The sequence below is a fragment of the Lissotriton vulgaris genome, chromosome 4_1 (assembly GCF_964263255.1).
Source record: "Lissotriton vulgaris chromosome 4_1, aLisVul1.2, whole genome shotgun sequence".
NCBI classification, from domain to species: Eukaryota; Metazoa; Chordata; class Amphibia; order Caudata; family Salamandridae; genus Lissotriton; species Lissotriton vulgaris.
The window spans coordinates 1,209,166,476-1,209,192,709 of record NC_141691.1 but is presented as its reverse complement, the minus strand read 5'-3'; the positions used below and the strand labels follow the sequence as shown (position 1 = coordinate 1,209,192,709).

Sequence of the window (26,234 nt, the reverse complement as noted above, 5' to 3'; positions counted from 1 at the left end):
CAGTTTGCTCGCTTGAGTGACTTTTTCCACAAATGATGTGCCCAAACGGGGTTTCTCAGCAGTGTGGATTTTTCTCACATTTCCCACGCTAAATCTGCCTTGACGAATTATGCATCCTCCAATGCTGGAAAAGACTTGTGCTTTGAGTAAAGCTTTTCCCACATTTTGTATATTTATATAATTTGCCCCATGTATGGATTATTTGGTGGCTCAGTAGTGTACTGTTCAGAGAAAAGCATCCCCACATTCTGTGCACTCATAAGATGTCTCACCAGTGTGGATTCTTTGGTGTACCAACACATTGTAAGAATCTTTTACAGCGTTCTGTACACTGTAAAGGTTTATCACCAGGATGGATTCTATGATATCTTAACAGTGTACTCTTTGCAGGAAAGCTTTTCCTACATTCAGTACACTGATAGTGTTTCTCACCTGTGTGGATTTCTTGATGTTTTAAGAAACCGAATTTATGAATAAGGCCACTCCCACATTCAGTACATGGATAGTGTTTCTCTCCATTATGGAATTTCTTATGCTTCACTAATGTTCCCTTCAAAATTAATCTTTTTCCACATTCTGTACAGTTGTAGGTAGTTGGAGGAGTCAGTGCCTTTAAGATCACCTATCCAACTAACCTCACTAAGAATGCGTCAAAAAAATGAAACATAATTTAATTTAAAAAAACAGGAACTCTTATAACAGATACATACTTCAGTATGTATAATGGTAACATCATGTCTGATCTAATCTTCTTCATGATTAAGAGAGCCCAATGGAGAAAAACTCTCATTTAATTTTTCCAGTGCACACAAATAAGGAAAATACCCCATGGTTTTAGTCTCGCCATCACTCCCTCCACAATCCACAAAATAGAACTCACCATTACCATCTATAATAATGGGATCATTCTCATTCAAGCTGCTAATTGAAACCTAAAGCAGTTCGACAAACTCTTTCCGAAGCTTAAAAGCATGATAGCTAACTATTCAATCCCAGGGCGACTTGATACCACGCTAACCACACGTAGGTCACTCCAATTCAATGTTCCCACTCCCCCCTCAGATTCACACCCTTCCTCTCTCACCATCCTTCCCTCGCCATGGCAGGCTGCAGAAGGGTTCGAATCATTGTTGAATCTTACTTCGCGACCACTAACCCTATCACCACTTCCAACCTCCTTATCAATACTGCCTGACACACCTCTAACACTCTGTGACCAACCTCCATCATGACTCTCCCATTATTGCTACTAGCCCCGTTAACACTCATCAGCATCCATTGCCCTCTGCAGCTCTCCACACCCAATCTACTTCCTGGTCCACGCTCCCCGGAACACCACCCATATTCAGGGACACACCCTCTCCTAGTGTATCCTCCAGTACTGCTTTGGACCTCTCTAACACATTTAGTCACCCGCCTTCCTCTTCAGGTCTCCACACTCACCCTCCTCCCCTCTCCCAACACCCAGAGCTGTTGGCACGCTTGGACGATATCTCCCTATAGCTACACCGCCTCTCCCTCGAACTCCACGGTGTAAAAACTCTTTCACTTAAATATCTCCCCTTGTTAAGACCCCTCCTCGCTAGTCCGAGCAGGCCCAAAGCCCCCGCCAAAGCCACTGGCACACCTCCCTGCGACTATCCCCTGTCACCTACCACCTCCAAATCTGTTCCTCTACCTAATTCAGCCTATCGTCCTAGAAGCTCATCCGGTCTCACACCCAATGAAATTGACAATCTGGTCAAATCTTACTCGTCCAATGAGGTCCTTAACACAATCCCAAATGGACTAATCCATACCATTCATTCTAACCCTAACAGAGAATCCTACCTTAATGACAAACTCATAAATAATGATAACCTCAGGCAAGTCAATATCTCACAGACCCCTCCCCCCCATAGTGCGGCTCCACTCAAATGCATACTACTTAATTGTAGGTCTGCGAGCAAGCACGCCTCCGAGATCTTTGACCTCATTCAACAGAACGAGATAGACATCATTATCCTCACAGAAACTTGGCTCAACCCTTCGTCCACTCCAATTGTAGACCTCTTGGTACCCCCCACCCATGACATAATTTGTCCTGACAGAGTCAAGAAGCTGGGTGGTGGCCTAGCTTGTATACACCGGAGTACGCTTGCGGTCTCCCTTTCAGAGTCATCTTCGCCGGTAACATGCGAATACCTTTGTCCTAGTATCTCCTCTCACAATCATCTGGTTTGCAAACTACACTCATTCTACCACCCCCCCAGACGACTTTCTCCCCTTCATTGAACAATTATTGGAAATAATCTCTGGCAATGTGGACTCAGCCCAGTCTCACATCTACCTGGGAGATTTTAACCTTCACTGGTCTAACACTAATGATCATGCAGTCTCATGCCTAAAATCCTTCTTACTCGACCATGATTTGATTCAACATTGTGACCAGCCTACTCACACTAAAGGGGAAACCTTAGCTCTCATCATCTCCAAAAGTCAATCCATCTCAGTGGATTCCATCATACCATGTGATTGGTCAGGCCATCACATCATTTCCTTCCATTTCAACTCAGAGGTTCACCGGAGTAAGACACAAAAAACCAAGCCAAAGATCTGGAAAAGGGATCTCAGAGATTTCAATAAAGCTGAATTAGCAACCCCCTGTAATCAAGCCCTCTCTCCACATTCTGACTTATCTGAAGTCTATGCTCTCACCAACTTCTACAACTCTTCCATTTCCAATATCATGGATTTTATGGCCCCACTCCAACAAAAAAATGCACCTGCCAAAATGTCCAAACCGTGATTCAATTGCAACCTAAACTTTGAACGGCGTAATCTAAGGGCCATTGAATGGTCCTGGAGTACCACTCCATCTGCTGACAATCTAAAAAACCTTAGAACAGCAAGAAGTGCATATAAAAACAAATCAAGACAGCCAAGGCGGAGTACTTCAGAACCCAACTTAACCAAGCTGTGAAACTATTCGAACTGGTTAAACAACAATCGTTATCAGCCCCTAACCAGTCAGCTTCAGACATCAGACCTCCATCTTGTGTTGATTTGGCTGCCTTTTTTATGGAGAAAACTAGGCTTATCAACACTGATCTGGAAGCCAGGAAGGCACTATTTCCACCCATTGAACCCACACCCTTGCTGGCTGTTCTTGACAAGAAAACATCAATTAGATGAGGTATCAAGAACAATGCTGCCTGGGACACATTTACCCCCTCAACGAAAATGATCTCAAAAAGGTACTGCGGATTATCAACCTTCTAATCACTTCAATGACCCGTTACGACTTAACATCTTCAAATTAGTTAAGGACGAAATCACCCCCTTCTGGACAAAGATAATCAATGCTTCCTTGTCACAAGGTATGATCCCAGAATGCCTAAAAGAGGCACAGGTAACGCCTATATTAAAAAAAAACACAGCCGATAGTACAAATCCTAACAACTTCCGACCTATCTCCAGTATACCTAACCTTGCCAAATTCCTGGAAAAATGCGTCCAAACACAACTATGTGCACACATCGAAAATTACCGCCTCCTGGACCAACATCGATCTGGCTTTCATAGTGGACATAGCACTGATTCGGCCATCACTCATGTGATTGATGATATCTTAACAATGCTTGATCGAAATTAATCCAGCCTCCTTATCCTACTTGACCTTTCCTCCGCATTTGACACTGTCAATCATGACAACTTCCTATTGATTCTGGAGCATAGGATGGGCCTGTAAGGTCAGGTGCTGCATTGGTTTACGTCCTTCCTGCAACACAGAACCCAAAGAGTTACAGCGAACCACTCACTCTCCCAGCCATCCCCTGTCAGCATGGGGGTTCCCAAAGGATCCTCCTTATCTCCCATTCTTTTCAATCTGTTCTCGGAACCATTCACTAACGTTCTAAATTCCTTGGACATTAGGTTCCATATGTATGCAGACGATACCCAACTCTATCTAAAAATCTCCTATCCAGAGGAGATCACTTCACTCAACTCTACCCTCCTGGCTACCCAAATTTGGTTGACTAAGAACCACCTCCTGCTAAACACATCCAAAACAGAATTCCTCCTAATTTCTCCTCCGAAATATACTCCTAAAATCGACCTATGGATGAACCAACTAACCGCCTTCAATTGCTCCCCCGCATCATCGATTCAGCTAAATCCCTAGGAATTACTCTGGACAAACAGCTGAATATCAAGTCTCACATCAGCAATGTGTGCAAGGGAACTAACCACCTTCTAAGAACACTCAGGAATCTGAAACCTTTCCTACCGCAAGCAGATTTCAAGCAAGTGGTCCAAGCGCTTGTCCTACCGAGACTTGACTACGGCAGTGCCGCGCTATGTGGACTCCCTAAATACTCTTTGGCCCCCCTAAAGGCCTCTCTGAACGCAGCAGCCAGACTGATCACGGGCACCAAGCACAATACACATATCTCTCCGGTTTTAAAATCACTAAATTGGCTACCCCACGAAACTAGAATTCATCTGAAGATTGCCTGCCTTTCACACAAAGCCCTCCACTTCAAAACCCTTACCTACCTCGCACAAAAACTAGAACTATCTAGATGAGGTAGATCGTCAAGGAGTGCCAATTCCCTCCTCCTGAAACCACGCATCTTCCGCAAAAAGAGAACTTGCCACCCAGCTTTCTCAGGATCTGCTCCTAAAATCTGGAACTCTCTTCCACCCGAAATTTGGAGGATCTCTTCCAAGAACGCTTTCAAATTGGAAGCAAAACAATTCCTCATGAAGAAGTTCTTACCTAATAAGAGGGACAATATATATACCTTCTTGTACTTGTTTTTCCGCCCGAAAGACATTGGACATTGTATAGTATGATTCATCCCTGTATTTGATTATTATTTGGTAGTGTTTATTATTCCTGTACATGATTATTGTGTTTGCTCCCTTAAATCATTATGTTACATCTTCTTGCCCATCCCGCGCTCGCCCAGGTCTGTAAATGTTCTATTAGTTGTTCACCACTTGATTCAATGCTTAGTAGAAGCCCCATATAATTCATGTTTAGACTTTACTATAGTATTGACTTTTATTGATTCATGATCTGATCGTTACCTTTCCCTATAACTGTAAAGCGCTCTGATATTCTTCGGGATCTAGTCCACGCTATATAAAACTTTATAAATAGAATAAATAAAAATAAATAGTGAGTAATATTGCATCTTTGTTCTTTTCCCACATTCTGTACAATGACAAGGTCTCTCACCAGTATAAATACTCGATGATTCACTAATCTCTGCTTTTCACTTAAGCGTTTTTCACATTCTGTCCACCAATAGAGTTACTCACCAGTATGGCATCTTTGATTTATCAACAGTCCTCTCTTCACGACAAAGCTTTTCTCACATTTTAGTGTTTTTTACTAGTATGGACTGATGCTTCACCAGTTCTTCCCTCTCAAAAAATCTGTTTCCACATTCTGCACTATCATAGGGTTTTTCACCAATATGGATTCTCTGATGCACCAAAAGCATTCTCTTATGAGTGAAGCTTTCCTCGCATTCTGTACATGGACATGGTTTCTCACCAGTATGGATTCTCCAGTGTACCAACAAATTGTATGCGTTAACAAATCTTTTTTCCCCTCAGTCTGCCCACTGAAAAGATTTTTCATCTGTATGAATTTTCTGATGACCCAACAGTGTGCTCTTTCGAGTGAAGCTTTTTCTGCATACTGTACTGTGGTAGGGTTTCTCACCAGTATGGATTCTCTGATGTAGCAAAAGCCCTCGCTTCTGAGTGAAGCTTTTCTCACATTCCGCTCAGTGGTAGGGTTTCTCACCAGTATGGATTCTCTGATGCTGCACCAAGTTGTACTTCAAACTGAAGCTTGTATCACATTCAGAACAGTGGTGGGGTTTCTCACCAGTATGGATTCTCTGATGTACCAAAAGCCTTCCCTTCGAAGTGAACTTTTTCCCACATTCTGTACATTGATAGGGTTTTTCACCAGTATGGATTCTCTGATGAGTCACAAGCCCATGCATCTTACTGAAGCTTTTCCACATTCAGCGCAGTTGTAGGGTTTCTCACCAGTATGGCTTCTCTGATGCTGATGCAGGCTGTTCTTCACAATGAAATTTTTCCCACATTTTGTACACTGATAGGGTTTCTCACCATTGTTAATTCTCTGATGTATCAAAAGACTTTTCATCTGAGTGAAGCTCTTCCCACATTCTGAGCAATGATAGCGAGTCTCACCAGTATGGATTCTGTGATGTGCCAACAAATTGTATCTATTAACAAAGCTTCTTTCAAATTCTTTACATTGATAGGGTTTCTCACCAGTATGGATTTTCTGATGTATGAGCAGTGCACTTGTTTGAGTGAAGCTTCTCCCACATTCTGTACACTGAAAGGGTTTCTCACCAGTATGGATTCTCTGATACTGCACCAGGTGGGACTTCACACTGAAGCTTTTGCCACATTCACCACAGTGGTAGGGTTTCTCACCAGTATGGATTCTCTGATGTACCAAAAGCGTTTCCTTCTGAGGAAACTTTTTCCCACATTCTGTACAGTGGTAGGGGTTCTCACCAGTATGGATTCTCTGATGCTTCGCCAAGGTGTACTTCATAATGAATCTTTTCCCACATTCAGCACAGTGGTAGGGTTTCTCACCAGAATGGATTTTCTGATGATTCACCAGACTTTGCTGCTCATTGAAGCTTTCAACACATTCAGTGTAATTGCAGGGGTTCTCATTAGTATGGATTCTCTGTTGTATGATTAGTGTGCTTCTCTGAGTGAAGTGTTCTCCACATTCTGTGCACCAACAGGGTTTCTCATCAGGGAGGAAACTTTGGAGACTTAACATATTTGTCTTACGACTGAAGCCTGTCCACATTTAGTACAGATAGGGTTTCTCACCAGCATGTATTCTCTGATGTAACAGTGTGCTCTTCACAGCAAGTTCAGTTGTTTCTGAAGCACTAGCACCTTAAGATCCATCCAAGCCAGGACCAGTTAACCGGACCCTGAAGATCTGTTCACTCCATGGTAACACTGACCAGCCTACTGATCCAGAAGCACAGGCATTTTCAAATTAACTGTTGAGCACTATATTGTCCTGCAAAACCTTATATAAAGCCCAAGAGTGGATTCCAGGATAAATACAATCAGTGCACTTGATCTCAAAGCATAAGCACTTTGAGAACTGCTCAACTTAAGATATGATGTCCAGTTTTCCCGATCATGAAGCACAAGCACTTTAATATCTGTAGGCGAGTACGATACTAAACTGTGTAACCTCAAACAATGCCAAGAGTGGACTTTAATAATGCTTTGCTTCTGGAAACTATGGCCTAATCCAGGACAACTACAACCAGTTTAGTTGATCTAGAAGCTTAAGCACTTTGAGACTTGCCTAATTCAAGAAACTATGCCCAGCCTATTTAAACCTGAAGCGTAAGCACCTCCAGATCTGTCAATCATATTATACTGATTTATGTAACTCTAAACAATGTCTAAAAGTGGATTTAATACTGCTTTGTTCTGAACATTGTTGCTTAATTCAGGCCTACTACATACAGTTTGATATGTTCCTGAAACACAAGCACTTTAAGAACCTACTTGATTGAGGACAATTATAAGTAGTTGCTTAATCTTGATACATGTGTTTTTCAGGATTTGTAGACAAGTAACAAATTGAACTGGGCAATTTTAATATGAATTTTCATGTCAGTTTTAATATTGTTTTATTATTGCAAAGGTTTTTATTAATCATGCATAATAAAACATTTACCTTTACCTTACTCTTAATAACAGAATCATGGTTGGGAGATGACATAGCTCCAATGCTGCATTAAGCTGTTCTTCCAGGTTTTCAAACTATCACACAAAATTGTATAGGCATTAGAGGAGGTGGCCTAGCTGTTATATTCAAGCAAGCAATACTTCTCACCAAAGCTGACAGCATTTCCAGGAAAGGTTGTGTGGCCCTCATCACCAGATGCAACCCCACACCAACTTTCTTCTGTAACTTCCTCCTCCTTTACAGACCAACACCTAGCAATACAACATTTTAAGACAAGGTTCTGTACGCAGTTTCATAGCTGGTTGCTCCTACTGGCAACCATCTGCTCAAATTAAACGCTGCCTGTAGCCAGTGACATGGTGAAATCGTCAGGGAGCATCTCTTTAATAAAGATGGAACTGTGTGAGAGTTTGTATATTCCATACTGACACCCACTGGGACACTGTCCACCAGTGTCTGATTGGCAACGCGGACACTCGGGGAATGCCCAAGGGGCTGGTATCCGAATCCTACATTGGGTTGCTTTTTTTAGCAGCCTGGGGGCCAAGGACGGGGAAGGATTAAACCCAGATATGTTGACTGGGTGTGAGTGTTTGATTGGTTCAGATGCTCCGTCCATCACCACCCCCTTTTGTACCGCTTTGTTCGCCATAAGTTGGCAAGGTATGCTCAGACGTGAGTCCCTTGTTCACTTTGCCACTGGATTCAAGCAAGCCTGGCTGAAGACAGCTGTAATGCCAGAAACCAGTCCTAGGAAGCTTGAATCCGGTTTAGGGAAGGCATGGCTAGGCAGTTCGGGCTGGACTGTTCCCATGAGGCACACGGTCAAGGCTGATTTGCATATGGCCATGTCTGAACTGGGGTGGCAGAGTGGGCTAAAGAACGGTGATGGATTAAACCCAGATCTTTTGACTGGGTGTGAGTGTTTGATTGGTTCAGATGCTCCGTCTATCACCACCCCCTTTCGTACAGCTTTGTTCGCCATAAGTTGGCAGGATATGCTCAGACGTGAGTCCCTTGCTCACTTTACCACTGGATTCAAGCAAGCCTGGCTGAAGACAGCTGTAATGCCAGAAACGGGTCCTAGGAAGCTTGAATCCGGTCCAGGGAAGGCATGGCTTGGCAGTTCAGGCTGGACTGTTCCCATGAGGCAAAGGGTCAGACTGATTTGAATATGGCCATGTCTGAACTAGGGTGGCAGAGTGGGCTAAAGAACGGTGATGGATTAAACCCAGATCTGTTGATTGGGTGTGAGTGTTTGATTGGTTCAGATGCTCCGTCCATCACCACCCCTTTCGTACCGCTTTGGGGGGACAATTTGGGCAGGGTCTGCGTTGTTTGATGCCGCCAGCGGCCTAGTGGGTGCCTGAGTGGCCTTTTTGGAGGTAGATGGGCGTCCATTACCTCTCTTTTTATCAAAGGCAGAAGTGTCACTCCCTTTCTCTTGCTGGGCTGGCCCATTTATGCATATTGAGCTGGGGCAGGGGGCCTGAGCAAAAGTGGCCTCACTTGTTTTCAGGTGTGTTTCACCAGTGTAAACTAATCTGTGAATTTTTCTAACGCTATCCCCCACCCTTTTTGTAAAAGAAATTTCACCAAAACAGCGTTTTGGGGAAAGGCAATATGCAAATGTGGGCCACTTTTTTTTTGAGTGCCTGGGCTGATTTGTAATCCCAGTCCAACCCAGCCATCCACTCTGGTCTTCAAACCACGTAACTTTAGGCCTTTGCTGAAAAGGTCAGTGTGAACAACTAGTTCCCTAGGCATCACATCTGTTTGAGTGTATTTAAAGACGTGGGAGAAAGGGTATTACCTGTTGCCTTTTCAGATTGCATGTCACACTCAACTGGAAAAGGATCTTCACCATGATACAGTCCATCGGGGTCTATGGTGTAGACCCCAGATTCGAAAACTCCTGCACTCTTGAGGGCTGCACATGAATTCAATACTACAGGGGAAGAAAAAGAGACATTGACAACTAGACATATGTTTAATGCATGTATCTTCTTTTGTTTAGGACAAACCCAGAGGAGCCCTGTATGTTTCCTACAAGGGAATTTGTTAATTAGATTTTGTGCTTGTATCAAAATGCAAAGTATTCATGAAAGAACATGGACAATGACATTTCTAGGGGTCTCTGTCAGAGAGACATTTTTTGGGCTGTATTTTATTAAACTCAACCTCATCACTGAAATGAATAACCTTGATTATTGCCATATACTAATTAAAGGCAAATTTGCACCCACTTGCACACTAGTCAAAACTGGCTTACCTGGATTGCCAAAATTGATCTGGTAAACTATAATGTGGTTGTTCATTTCTAGTGACTGAGGTCCCCTCGGACCCTGTTATTGGTACCTATTAACAGTTCCACTTCTCTGTGTGAGTCCTTCTTCGCATACACAACAAAATTAGGGCAAATAAATAAAGCATGTTCCATATCTAGACTTCCATCATAGCAGTTTTCTGATTCGTTCTTTATGCAGAATTCCCCATTCTGGGACCTAATTCATATTACAAATAAAGTCGGTCTGTGCTTTAACCTGTGTTCAATTTACTACATAGTGCACTGCACAGCGAGCCTGGTTTAGAAGTCCAATGTCAGAACCTGGCTCTAATTAAAGCACCAAGGGCTAGATGTACAACCCTATTTTGCAATGCGCAAACGGGTTTGCGAACCATTCATACATGCAAAATACAATCGGGCCATGTACTAACCCTACTTAGCAAGTTGCAATTTATTTGCGACTCGCTAAATAGGATTAGCGACTCATTATTAGGAAGGGGTGTTCTGAGAGCGTCCCTTTCTAATAGGGAGTCTGAACCCTATGTATGAATATTTCGCGACTGCAATTGCAGTCGCAAAACAGTCACTGTTTTCCACCCTTCTCAGAATGGTGGTAAAGCACTTGCAAAAGGGAAGGCGTCCCCAGGAGACCACTTCCCCTTTGAGAATGTGGTGGGGAAATATTTTTAGGGGCAGGCAGTGGTCCCAGGGACCACTACCTGCCCTTAAAAAATAAAACAAAAACTTTTTTTTTTTTAAATGCATCCCGTTTTCCTTTAAGAAAAATAAACTGCATTAAAAAACTGCCTTATTTAAAAGCAGTCCCAGACATGGAGGTTTGCTGAGCCCAGCAGGCCACCATCCATGGGAGTGCCAGCCATTCCCAAATGGGTCGCAAATTGCCAGTGCCTCATTGATATTCATGAGGCATGCAATTTACGAACCCATTGGGATTCGCAAACTGTGTCTGAGATACTGTTGTACATTGTGATTTACGACTCGCAAATTGCGACTCGCAATTTGTTGCAATTTGCGACTCACAAATCACAATGGTCGTAAATCTGGCCCCAAATGCTCTCCACAAAACCCCAACCAATCCTAGGCCTAATCTAATTCTGTGTGCAGGAAAAACATTTAATGGTGTAGAAAACCCTATACTGATGTTAGACACTTCCAATAGTTTTCTTTCACTTTTTCTGACTTCTTCAGACTATAATAATGAATGCTTTTTTCACAAACAATTAGGTTTAGCCTATATCTCTGATACTATTAAATTGGCCCCTCTGTTAATTTGGCTATCGATCTGGAAACGGGAGACGGTACAGATAAATCAATGCATCTTAAATGATGTGATGAAATTGGCTTATGTGCCTAAACTAACGTGGTTAAATTATATAAGGTGTACTCTGGTCTCTCTGGGGTTGGGGGCCTTGTATGACCACCTAATGCAATGCGAAACTTTCTCAAAGGCAAAATTAATACATCTGACAGAAATGCACACAAGAAAAAGAGCAAATGAATAAAGACAAAACCACAGTATCTGCCTATAACAAGAGACTCTCTTTAGTGCTTGGGCTACCTTCATATCTTGGCTGTGTGACTAATAATCGTCAGTGTTTCCTTTTAATAAGGTTTAGTTTGAGATATGTAATGATAATGCTCGGATATCAAGCGAACGTGTTCTCTGAGACCTTACTAGGACGATGTCCATGTGACACTCGATCCAAACAATCAATTGTAAACATATTGCTTTTTTGCCATTGTTATGAATTAGAGAGGAAAAGATGTCTTGTTCCACTTCTGAAGAAATTCTGCCTGTATAATTATACCTCTGCAATGATTGCCATGTTATAACTAGAGACCCCGTATGTTTGCCTGGCGGTGGCATCCTTCCTCTGTGCAGTTTTTAAAACCCACAGAGTAGCAAACATCTGATTAAATGTTTAATCACTTAGAATATGTACAATATGAATAATTCTAATTCTAAAAATATATTAAGATACTGATGAATTAGTAATATGATATACATATGCGTTTTTATCTAAATTGTGATTAATATTCCTCTTGTAAGACAATTTTATGATAACTTATTGACATGTCTGTATATTTTATCTGAACTTTTTATGCATTTGACTTTAAATGTGAAATAAAGTATTAATTAAATTGAATGCTTTTTTCTCCGCACAAAAGTGCAGTTGGAACCTTAACTAGATACATTTGTTTGAAGGGAGGCATGTTTCTCTTTCCGGTAGAACTAAAAAACAAAAAAACTTCATTTATTGCACCTCAAATGAGACATCTTTAATTGTTTATTTACATAGAAGTTACAACTTAATTTTTTGAGCGACTATTATCACTAAATTTACATATGTTTTTATTCTCTTTAAAGCTGGTCCGCCTGTCTTATTGAAAACAATGGGCCAGCTTCCTATGTGTACTTACAAAAGCCATTATGTTACTTTTAGACTTAATTATCCTCAGTGTTTCCTTGATTAATGATCAAACACCACTGAACTCCACTGATACCGTACGAATATTAAGTCCAAGAGAGTTACTGCTACTCAGCGTGGGGGGAGGCTAGGATTCTCGCCCACTAAAGCATAGCAGGAAGATAAAGATGTTATGCATTAGGGGTGCACGTATGCACCTCTGTTAAAGCTCATTCTTGATTTACAGCTTCATTGACAAACCTCTCTTCTCCCACATTAAAATCTGTGTCAACTATTCTTATCGGAGGGCCACTAGGATGGAAAGCTACACATTTAGGATCCCATAATGTATACATTTGTGCGAGTGGTTCTTGACAAAAGGCATTGAATAATCATTAAAAGCTGGTTTGACCGGATGTCCTTTCCTTGTAAGATACCTATCTAAGATTGTATGACTTTTACGTTCATTATCCTAAGCTGCTATGTTTACACGCATGCACGTATGCCTGCCTGCTCATCGGTAACATTGAAAGTGGCTAAATATATGTTGCCAAAGATTTTCTTATGTAAAATGTAAGATTAAAATTTAAAGTAACAATTAAGGTACCTTTTTATTAAAGGAGGATAAAATGCTCCCCTTCAATGGCTGTGAAATTTGGCCAATTTCAATTTATTATGAATACAAAGAGGTAACAATCTTGTGCCATAATTTTACATCAGTCTTGATTATTGTAGTTGGCATGTTGTGTTAGTCTGAAGTCTTTATCGTTTGGCAGAGCAACTTCCCTATGTCAATAACCAGGCTCTGTACTTTTCTGAATATTTATCGAATCAATTTTCGGAAATATTTTAAGTCTGAAATAGGAATTGAGGTTCATCTCAACTTTGATGAAACTAATTTGACATTCCAATATTTTTTGGACCGCTTTTCTATTTGCTGCACAACATTAAAGATATACTTCCCTTTTAGTCTTGAGATCATTTCTAACTTGTGATAAGTTTTACAGAATCACAAAACCCACATTCCTCATCTAAAAAAGAGACTTCAAGGGACAGGGATATTTATCATGTAGCATGAGTGTTACCATTTGGTGAGTGGGAAAGCTAAGAATGTTCATGAGCAGTGAACGAATTATAGTAAATGTGAAGCTTTACAGAACTGCTTAGTACAAATTGGTGTCTGTCTTTCTTTTAATTTTTATCTTACATAGCGCTTCCATCTTTATTTCAAGCAACATTATTGGGTGTCACAAGGAACAGGAAGTAAACAAATTAGGCCTTCACTGATGCAGCATGGTGGTGAATATATTTTGCAAAAAGGTCACTGCGGATCATTCCTAATCCCTTTAAATGACTTCTGTGTTTATAGCAGAGATGATTCTTCCATTATGTGCAGTTGACCCAACAATGTATAAGATGGAGCATGGAAAGTTTAATGCAAAAGGATAACACCTGAAATGTATAGTACTGTGAAACAACAAAACCCATATTCGAAGAGTTATATAAAGCAGATGTTCTGTTACAAGATGTGGATGATCTGAAGTCTGGCACTGAGTTCATCAACTAGATACTGGTCATGCTAAAAGAGAAAGTTGAGGCCTCCAAGATGAAGGTTTAACAAGTCTGTGATAGAATGATCAAAGCAGTTTAAAAGTTGTGTAGGTGGTGTGTTAATCATAGTATACTTTTGACAACTAGAAGAGGAGATTACAGTGATGGCTGCTGTGAGTAGTTGGCCTGATATGTGATGTCCACTATTCTAGTGGGCACCCTGTATCAGTCCAAACAACCCTTATGGTGATGGTTGTAAAGTCAACAGTATAGACCAGCTATCCTAGTGGTAGCATGGACAAAGCAGTCTTAGGCTAAAACTTCAGAGGGCATGTAAAGCCAGCTGTTTTACCATATGTAACCCCTTTAATACCAAATGAAAGGACACCACACAGGTTATATATAACATATATATGTATTTATTTCTAACACAACCCCTCTGAACTCTTTATGAGGTCAGAGGCACAAGCACATAACAAGATACTCAATTATCATACAATAAGTTGCACAATATACAGTAGAGCCCTAGGGGCACTTCAAACCATATTCTAAAATAGTGGTATAAGAACCACGTCACGAACAAAGGATAGGCCTAGGGCCTAGGGAATTGCTGGGGCTACGCTGTACTACCAAAGGATAGGAAGCAGGAGACCCACGGGAGGCGTGTGCAGTGTCTTAACACACACGCGGGTTACCATAGAGTTATAATGGGAACGAAAGAAATGGAAACTAGTTCTTTTAGGGCACTTCCGGATGGATAAGGAGAAAGCTACTGAAAACTAGGACACTAGGATAGTCAATACCCACAGGAGCACCGGAGTACTCGCGTTTCCTCACCCACAGGAAGCAGGTGCATAGGTGTCAAAGTGTGTCGGGTTTCGTCACTGAATCCTATGGAGCCTTGAAGAAAGATGCTGCAGGCGACCAAGAGAAAAGTGTTCGGTTGGATCCAAGGGCGGATAGAGGATGAAGAGTACCTGAAAGCAGAAGGGACAGAGTCTGGGTCACTAGCAAGTGACCAGGAAGGAACCAGGCGATGTTGTGAAGCAATCAGGTGATGTTGTGAAGCTTGTCTCTGTAGCCACGTAGACCAAGAGGTGTCGACGACAACCAGGAGCTGGGCACAGACTGTCCCACAAAGAATCTCGCTGTTGGCTGTGTCGGCTTCCGGATTGGAGTCAACAAGCCTTGGCAAAGGCAACCCATGCAGGAATCAAAGATGGCTTCTTGATAAGACCAGCAAGGTCTGATGGGCTTCTCCTTTTCAGGGAAGCAAGGGCCAGCCTGAAGCAACCAGGCCAGCAGTGGAAATTTGTAGGTTGGTCGTCACAGAGGCCACTAGCCAACGGGCAAGCGACCGGACAGACGCGTCAAGCACAAAAACACTAGCAGGCCCCACACGGCCCTCGTGGAGTGTGGGGGACTGTGCGCTGGTGCTGAAGGTGCTCTGGGCTGGGGATTCTCAATCCCAATGCACAGCTTCAAGGGTGCCTCGGGAGCTGCACAGGTAGCAAAGGGCAGGTTTTCCAAGATGGCCAGTCCCACGTCTCTCGTCGCCTCCACGGGTCTCAGCTTTGCTGTGGCTGTGGATCGAGCTCAGGGAAGTCTGAAAGTCTGGTTCTTGTCAGGCTCTGTGATCGGGCTCCGGCGGGAGTGTCAATAAAGCAAACTGAAGATCGCTGGATGGTGCTTGTTTGCACAGGGTGGTCACTCCTTGACCACAAGGGAGATTCTTCAGTCTTCTATCTTCAGTAGAACGTCGAAGGTCTTGAGTTTCGTTTCAAGTTTCAATTCAGGATAAATCTAAAGTCTCCTGACTCAGCTCCTACCTACATACTAATCTGAGGGGCTGGATTACCTGCTAGGTCCCTCCTACGGGTGGGACCAGGGAAGGGGGTGGTTACACCCCTTTCCCTTTGTCCAGTTTCACGCCAGAGCTGGGGCTGGAGTGCCCCAGCAACTGGTTTGAACCAGGCTATGCATGGGACACCTTGTGTGCCCCAGGCAGTGTCCCATTTCATTCAGCCCTCCCTGCCCCAATACACTATGGCCTGTCTGGGGTAGTGCTAGCACCTCCCAAGACAGGAAACCTATTGTCCAAGCCTCCCTTGCTGGACGGACTCCCATAAGCAGGAGGTCAGACTTGTATCTGTGACAGCAGCATCTATTTTGTGATGCTGAGGCTCTGGTTAACTTTAACCGTGTTTACTAGGAACAACATGTCTTCTCACTCTAGAAGGGGGGGATGCTACCCCCGTCACCAGAACTGGCGAGGGGGTAGTATTCCAAAGTGTATGACACCTTACACAACATGTTTTGATAAAGCCAAACCAAAGTTAGCATTCAACCGCGAGGATTATAATGCACTTAAGAGTATATGGTATGGCTATATCATAGAACAGCTATAAGGATATGGGTCCGAAAGCTTCAGACAGGCTCAGCTCATGCTAGTAGGAAGATGGGGTTCGTGAAGAGCCCTCCGTGATTTTTAATCAAATTATTCCACTTATCAAATGGTGCTACGATTAATCAGGGTAGTCACTCCTGTGCGATATGACGTGGTTATGATGGGTTTATGGACCCACCTAATCGTGCACTGTTCACTTGGTGCTCCGCACCTTAAACTTTTAGCATACTAATGACACTCTTGATTTATGCAAATATTATTGCTTTTATTTTTCAGTTATTGCTTCTTTTATATCAAGATACCCTCCTGTTTGTTATTTACATTATTCATAACAAAAAACATTTGTTTCATTTTCATTTGTGCAAACATTGTTAAATTTTACAATTTTACATTTTCAATTCTTTGGCAATTCAATAATCATACATTCACAAATGAGCCCAATGCATTTCGGCACCTCTATGGTGCCTTCATCAGGGGCGACTCTGTAAAATAAAAAACATATGATATGTGTGAGAATCTTGTCTGAAGTGGTACATAGGGGTGTATTACTGAACTATGTTATTGTCATACCTGTTGTCAATGGTAGATGTTGTATGTGTTCGCTTCAATCCATCTTACCCTGTATGGGTCCCTGAAAAAATGATAATGATAAGGTGACCTGTATTGATACTATGCCAAACCTTAATGATCAGCTCTAGTATAGTTATGTAATCTATAGGGACACACCTGATGTGTATGATCAGAGCTCTCTGAAACGAAAAAATGACACCTGTTTAAACTACACTAGTCCCGCAAAAACGAGTGCTAACTATGTGACTGTAACGGTAAATCTAAATACCCTTACCTTATCTTCACCAATATTTTCAATCTGTTCGGTGAAAATAAAAATAAAAGTTGTTTACTACTTTGTAGTTTGAATCCTAGAAAAGCCTCAAGATAACACCGTTGGTCAGGAAAATAGCGTACCTGGATTGCCAAAACTTCACACCGTATCGACAAAAACCGCAGCCCTTTGTTCGCTGTGTTTACACGATAATCGAGTGTTCGCCATTAAAACTCCGCGGACTCCGCTTGATTGCGGAGTTGTGATAATAGAAGACGGACTGTGGGTTACTACTGACTACTATATGCCTTTCTGCATGGGCGCCATGTTAGTATAGGTTTATTTCATGAGTGGCAACCTTACTCGTAACGTTTTTGCCGAAATATTCTGCTCACGATGCAAAAATTGTATCTACTTGCGTGTCACCTATCGCAATCCTGGAAAAGTTTCTATTGTCGGTTACCGTTTTCAAAAACAAAGTTAAGCACGAACGCCGTATGGTTATTGATAACATTCTTGCTAAGGTGCCCTGCTGTTCTCGTGATGACTCTTTGGTTTAGAGTTATATTGCGTTACTACCTTCTATACAAATGCGGCGATAACTACGCGTGCTCTATTTTATTCTGAGTAGAACTCAATGGATTCCTGATGTGCTGTTTGTTTATGGGTTATTCAGTATTCATATGTGTTTACTGATGTGCTGGTACAATAAACAATCCTAGGTCAAATATATGCTGGATGATAATCAATTGTTATGACAATATTTATCTTTAGTACATATATTCGTGTTACAATTACTGATGTACATTAAACATGGTGAACATTTAGAATTTTTCTGGGATAAATCATATGAAATACATGTCCTTATTCTTTTAAAACCACTAATGTAATATCTCGAGTCATAAACCTTATGGCATTTATTAGCGAGCTAGTATTCCTGACTTGTAACCCCCTACTCATATACTGATGTTTAAAAAGTTATGTGGGGGCTAATTGCTGACCATGAGTTAATGTCACTATGTTGTAACTTAATGTTATTTACAGATAACAAGTAAGATCATATTTATCATTGAGCCCAGTTGGAGCTAAGGTTTTGAGATATTTAATCCAGAATAGTTCGCGTTGCATTAGTCTTTGGTGATTGTCTATCCCTTCTTTTATTTGTACTTTTTTGATAATGAAGAATCTCAATTGCGAAATGGTGTGTTTTTCATCCCTCCAATGGAGCACCAGTGGTGAAGTCAGATTCTGATTACGGATTCTGCTCTTGTGTTCCGTTATGCGTATTTTCACTTTTCGTTCTGTTTTACCAATGTACATCTTGCTGCATGGGCACTTAATTGCATATACCACATTGTTTGTGTTGCAGTCGCTGGTGTGTTTCAACTGTATAATTTTTCCTGTGGTTGGGTGTGTACATGTGCTTCCTATGATCACATTGTTGCAATTGGTGCAATTTGAACACCTTGTGGTACCCTTATATGTTGCCGGACTTATAGAGAGTTGTTTGTGTTTAAGCCTTGCTCTTAAGTTTGGTCCTCTTGTATACGCGTGTACTGGAGGTTCCTTAAAGATGCCTTGAAAATCTGGTTCTACAGATAATAGTTCCCATCTTTTGTTGATTATTTCTTTGATTTTTGTCGATAAAGTTGTGTATTTGGTCACAAAAACCATCCTGTCAAGTGTTTTCTTCTTGCTTGGTTTCAGCAGATCTGCTCTATTCATTGCTTGTACTTTATTTAACTGTAGTTCTAGTACATCTGCCGGGTATCCTCTTTCTTTATATTTCTGAACCTGTCTTTCCAATGACATTTGGCAAACTTGTTCGTTTGAGCATATACGTTTTATTCTGATGAATTGGGACACTGGTAAATTGTTTATGAGGCTCTTGGGATGAAAACTCGTGTAATTGAGAGCGCTGTTCCGGTCTGTTGGTTTCGTGTATAACACTGTTTCAAAGCCGTGTTGTGTTTTGGTTATTCTGACATCTAAAAAGTCAATGACCTCTTTGCTGATCTTGTGGGTAAATTGAATCCTAGTATCCACTTGGTTCAAGGAACTTATTAGTTGCTCAAGAGTTTCCTGTGTATCATCCCAGATTAAAAACACATTGTCAATGAATCGACTGTACATTTTGACATGGGCCCATTCTCTCAATGACATCAAATTTTTAGCTTCATATTGAGCCATAAAGGTGTTTGCGTATGCAGGGGCCCCTGCAAAGCCCATTGAAGTCCCATTCAGTTGCGCAAAATACTCATCCTTCCATACAAAGTAGCTGTTGTGGAGACAAAATTTTAGTAGCTGTATCAGGAAAATCTTTTGGTTCATGGGTAAGTTCTCCATTTTAAGCAATGCCCATTCGATGGATTCCAATCCTGCGTGATGGGGTATGGAGGTGTAAAGTGCCACCACATCAATGGTGCACATGATCCAATGTTGTTGGAATCCTGTCTCTATCCATTTTAACTTGTTGAGAAAATCCGTTGTATCCCGTATGTAGGACCCCCATTGTTGAACAAACTGTTGTAAGTAATGGTCGATATATCTGCCAAGTGGGTCAAAGATTGACCCACATCCTGATACTATCGGTCTTAGTGGAGGGTTTGTTGGGTGTTTGTGAATCTTTGGGAGCATATAAAGAGTCGGACGTCTGGGGTTCTTCTGGATAAGATATGCTGAAGTTTGCTCATCGAACCATTCATTCTCTTAGCTGCTTTCAATATGTCATGCAACATCTGTTGAAGTGTTCCTGTTGGATCCATTGATAATTTGAGATACGTATTCTCATCTGTCACATGTTCATTCACTTTTTGTTCATAAAAGACCGTGTCCATTAGTACAAGGGTACCGCCCTTGTCTGCTGGTTGTATCGTTAATGCTGCATTGTTTGCCAAATTATTGATTATACTCTGCTCAGATTTAGTTAGGTTATTATGTCGTTTTCTTTTATAGTCCAACTCCTGTAGATCTTTCCTGACCATTATTTTGAAAGTGTCCAACATCTTATGCGACACCGGTGCTTGGAACACACTTTTAGGTCTGAATTTTTTGATGGCATTATCTTCAATGCTCTCTGTGGGATCAACCACATTTTCGAAGTAATGTCTCAGTTTTAATGTTCTCATAAATCTGAAGAATGCTCCCTCAGTTTCCATTTCATTGGTAGCAGTTGTTGGGACAAATGTAAGGCCTTTATTCAAAGTTGATATTTGTTGTTGAGTCAATATAGTGGAAGAGATGTTAATGATTAAATCACTGTTCGTCCGCTCCTCAGTGCTTTTCCGGCCACTTCCTCGCCTTGTTTTCCGCTTGCTGTTGCTGTTTCTGGTGATACCGTTGGCGGTTGTGCTGAATCCTGTTCCTGTAACAAAAAAGACGTTTCTCTGCTCGTGGTTGCCTGATTGTTACTTTCACCTGTTAGTATGACCCCGTCTTGGGTGGCTTTTACTGGTCCTCTGCGTATAGATGTTTCCTTGTCTGTCACCAGACTTTCCTCGGAGGAGCGTGCAGATGTTGGTGTTTTTTTTGGAATATATTGGCGTCGGGCATAGATGTCCGCCCATGTATAAACCTCGTTGAGCTTATAATCTATAGTATCTCGTTTATACTTTCTCAATTTTCCTTCCTGCAGCTCCTTTTCATATTTGTCTAGTTTGATGTTAATGCCTTCCAGGCTCATTTTCCAGCTGTCTGTCTCCATCCTGGTTTCAAGTTCTGTTTTAAGTACATAGATTTCTTCCTCCAATTCCCTTATGGTTTTGGCTAGTTCTTCTATTATGAGCAATATCAAGTCCAAAGAGCATTTGTTTAAAATACTAAACCACTTGTCCATGAATTTTGAGTTCAAATTGAAATGAAATAACATAGGTTTTATTGATAAACGCAAGCCTCTTGGTATACGCTTTGCTCGGTGATATTGAATGAGCGTAGACACGTGCATCCGTTGGTTTAATTGGCGGCGTGTTAAATACTCCAGTTGTTTCAGTTGTTGACTTACAGATCCCCCATGTACATCCATGTTTTTGACTTCTTTGATGAGAGAATAGATTTGGTCTGCCTGTTCGTTGGTGTAGGCCAATGTGTTGGCTCTGTTATCCGTCATTCCAGTTATTGTATCGAACTGCATCTTGGATAGATGGGTGCCTCCTCACTGGTTGACTTGGTAATAAATGTAGGAAGATGGGGTTCGTGAAGAGCACTCCGTGATTTTTAATCAAATTATTCCACTTATCAAATGGTGCTACGATTAATCAGGGTAGTCACTCCTGTGCGATATGACGTGGTTATGATGGGTTTATGGACCCACCTAATCGTGCACTGTTCACTTGGTGCTCCGCACCTTAAACTTTTAGCATACTAATGACACTCTTGATTTATGCAAATATTGTTGCTTTTATTTTTCAGTTATTGCTTCTTTTATATCAAGATACCCTCTTGTTTGTTATTTACATTATTCATAACAAAAAACATTTGTTTCATTTTCATTTGTGCAAACATTGTTAAATTTTACATTTTTACATTTTCAATTCTTTGGCAATTCAATAATCATACATTCACAAATGAGCCCAATGCATTTCGGCACCTCTATGGTGCCTTCATCAGGGGCGACTCTGTAAAATAAAAAACATATGATATGTGTGAGAATCTTGTCTGAAGTGGTACATGGGGGTGTATTACTGAACTATGTTATTGTCATACCTGTTGTCAATGGTAGATGTTGTATGTGTTCGCTTCAATCAATCTTACCCTGTATGGGTCCCTGAAAAAATGATAATGATAAGGTGACCTGTATTGATACTATGCCAAACCTTAATGATCAGCTCTAGTATAGTTATGTAATCTATAGGGACATACCTGATGTGTATGATCAGAGCTCTCTGAAACGAAAAAATGACACCTGTTTAAACTACACTAGTCCCGCAAAAACGAGTGCTAACTATGTGACTGTAACGGTAAATCTAAATACCCTTACCTTATCTTCACCAATATTTTCAATCTGTTCGGTGAAAATAAAATAAAAGTTGTTTACTACTTTGTAGTTTGAATACTAGAAAAGCCTCAAGATAACATGGTCAGCAATTAGCCCCCACATAACTTTTTAAACATCAGTATATGAGTAGGGGGTTACTAGTCAGGAATACTAGCTCGCTAATAAATGCCATAAGGTTTATGACTCGAGATATTACATTAGTGGTTTTAAAAGAATAAGGACATGTATTTCATATGATTTATCCCAGAAAAATTCTAAATGTTCACCATGTTTAATGTACATCAGTAATTGTAACACGAATATATGTACTAAAGATAAATATTGTCATAACAATTGATTATCATCCAGCATATATTTGACCTAGGATTGTTTATTGTACCAGCACATCAGTAAACACATATGAATACTGAATAACCCATAAACAAACAGCACATCAGGAATCCATTGAGTTCTACTCAGAATAAAATAGAGCACTCGTAGTTATCGCCGCATTTGTATAGAAGGTAGTAGCGCAATATAACTCTAAACCAAAGAGTCATCACGAGAACAGCAGGGCACCTTAGCAAGAATGTTATCAATAACCATACGGCGTTCACGCTTAACTTTGTTTTTGAAAACGGTAACCGACAATAGAAACTTTTCCAGGATTGCGATAGGTGACACGCAAGTAGATACAATTTTTGCATCGTGAGCAGAATATTTCGGCAAAAACGTTACGAGTAAGGTTGCCACTCATGAAATAAACCTATACTAACATGGCGCCCATGCAGAAAGGCATATAGTAGTCAGTAGTAACCCACAGTCCGTCTTCTATTATCACAACTCCGCAATCGAGCGGAGTCCGCTGAGTTTTAATGGCGAACACTCGATTATCGTGTAAAAACGGCGAACAAAGGGCTGCGGTTTTTGTCGATACGGTGTGAATTTTTGGCAATCCAGGTACGCTATTTTCCTGACCAACAGTGTTATCTTGAGGCTTTTCTAGCATTCAAACTACAAAGTAGTAAACAACTTTTATTTTTATTTTCACCGAACAGATTGAAAATATTGGTGAAGATAAGGTAAGGGTATTTAGATTTACCGTTACAGTCACATAGTTAGCACTCGTTTTTGCGGGACTAGTGTAGTTTAAACAGGTGTCATTTTTTCGTTTCAGAGAGCTCTGATCATACACATCAGGTATGTCCCTATAGATTACATAACTATACTAGAGCTGATCATTAAGGTTGGCATAGTATCAATACAGGTCACCTTATCATTATCATTTTTTCAGGGACCCATACAGTGTAAGATTGATTGAAGCGAACACATACAACATCTACCATTGACAACAGGTATGACAATAACATAGTTCAGTAATACACCCCCATGTACCACTTCAGACAAGATTCTCACACTTATCATATGTTTTTTATTTTACAGAGTCGCCCCTGATGAAGGCACCATAGAGGTGCCGAAATGCATTGGGCTCATTTGTGAATGTATGATTATTGAATTGCCAAAGAATTGAAAATGTAAAAATGTAAAATTTAACAATGTTTGCACAAATGAAAATGAAACAAATGTTTTTTGTTATGAATAATGTAAATAACAAACAAGAGGGTATCTTGATATAAAAGAAGCAATAACTGAAAAATAAAAGCAATAATATTTGCATAAATCAAGAGTGTCATTAGTATGCTAAAAGTTTAAGGTGCGGAGCACCAAGTGAACAGTGCACGATTAGGTGGGTCCATAAACCCATCATAACCACATCATATCGCACAGGAGTGACTACCCTGATTAATCGTAGCACCATTTGATAAGTGGAATAATTTGCTTAAAAATCACGGAGTGCTCTTCACAAACCCCATCTTCCTACATTTATTACCAAGTCAACCAGTGAGGAGGCACCCATCTATCCAAGATGCAGTTCGATACAATAACTGGAATGACGGATAACAGAGCCAACACATTGGCCTACACCAACGAACAGGCAGACCAAATCTATTCTCTCATCAAAGAAGTCAAAAACATGGATGTACATGGGGGATCTGTAAGTCAACAACTGAAACAACTGGAGTATTTAACACGCCGCCAATTAAACCAACGGATGCATGCGTCTACGCTCATTCAATATCACCGAGCAAAGCGTATACCAAGAGGCTTGCGTTTATCAATAAAACCTATGTTATTTCGTTTCAATTTGAACTCAAAATTCATGGACAAGTGGTTTAGTATTTTAAACAAATGCTCTTTGGACTTGATATTGCTCATAATAGAAGAACTAGCCAAAACCATCAGGGAATTGGAGGAAGAAATCTATGTACTTAAAACAGAACTTGAAACCAGGATGGAGACAGACAGCTGGAAAATGAGCCTGGAAGGCATTAACATCAAACTAGACAAATATGAAAAGGAGCTGCAGGAAGGAAAATTGAGAAAGTATAAACGAGATACTATAGATTATAAGCTCAACGAGGTTTATACATGGGCGGACATCTATGCCCGACGCCAATATATTCCAAAAAAAACACCAACATCTGCACGCTCCTCCGAGGAAAGTCTGGTGACAGACAAGGAAACATCTATACGCAGAGGACCAGTAAAAGCCACCCAAGACGGGGTCATACTAACAGGTGAAAGTAACAATCAGGCAACCACGAGCAGAGAAATGTCTTTTTTGTTACAGGAACAGGATTCAGGACAACCGCCAACGGTATCACCAGAAACAGCAACAGCAAGCGGAAAACAAGGCGAGGAAGTGGCCGGAAAAGCACTGAGGAGCGGACGAACAGTGATTTAATCATTAACATCTCTTCCACTATATTGACTCAACAACAAATATCAACTTTGAATAAAGGCCTTACATTTGTCCCAACAACTGCTACCAATGAAATGGAAACTGAGGGAGCATTCTTCAGATTTATGAGAACATTAAAACTGAGACATTACTTCGAAAATGTGGTTGATCCCACAGAGAGCATTGAAGATAATACCATCAAAAAATTCAGACCTAAAAGTGTGTTCCAAGCACCGGTGTCGCATAAGATGTTGGACACTTTCGAAATAATGGTCAGGAAAGATCTACAGGAGTTGGACTATAAAAGAAAACGACATAATAACCTAACTAAATCTGAGCAGAGTATAATAAATAATTTGGCAAACAATGCAGCATTAACGATACAACCAGCAGACAAGGGCGGTGCCCTAGTACTAATGGACACAGTCTTTTATGAACAAAAAGTGAATGAACATGTGACAGATGAGAATACGTATCTCAAATTATCAATGGATCCAACAGGAACACTTCAACAGATGTTGCATGACATATTGAAAGCAGCTACAGAGAATGAATGGATCGATGAGCAAACTTCAGCATATCTTATCCAGAAGAACCCCAGACGTCCGACTCTTTATATGCTCCCAAAGATTCACAAACACCCAACAAACCCTCCACTAAGACCGATAGTATCAGGATGTGGGTCAATCTTTGACCCACTTGGCAGATATATCGACCATTACTTACAACAGTTTGTTCAACAATGGGGGTCCTACATACGGGATACAACAGATTTTCTCAACAAGTTAAAATGGATAGAGACAGGATTCCAACAACATTGGATCATGTGCACCATTGATGTGGTGGCACTTTACACCTCCATACCCCATCACGCAGGATTGGAATCCATCGAATGGGCATTGCTTAAAATGGAGAACTTACCCATGAACCAAAAGATTTTCCTGATACAGCTACTAAAATTTTGTCTCCACAACAGCTACTTTGTTTGGAAGGATGAGTATTTTGCGCAACTGAATGGGACTTCAATGGGCTTTGCAGGGGCCCCTGCATACGCAAACACCTTTATGGCTCAATATGAAGCTAAAAATTTGATGTCATTGAGAGAATGGGCACATGTCAAAATGTACAGTCGATTCATTGACGATGTGTTTTTAATCTGGGATGATACACAGGAAACTCTTGAGC

General features: G+C 41.0%; 1 protein-coding gene and 1 pseudogene across 1 annotated transcript in view; both read right to left on the bottom strand.

Annotated features, from left to right (window-relative positions):
• Nucleotides 1-26,234, bottom strand: part of LOC147723050 (uncharacterized) — a 555,558-nt gene that overhangs the window by 242,504 nt on the left and 286,820 nt on the right. The window contains exon 7 of the mRNA XM_086966920.1: nt 9,591-9,725. Within this exon, the coding sequence (XP_086823046.1) occupies nt 9,591-9,725 (135 nt within the window). The remainder of the gene's footprint in view (nt 1-9,590; nt 9,726-26,234) is intronic.
• On the bottom strand, nt 5,364-6,838 carry LOC147723051 (uncharacterized; annotated as a pseudogene).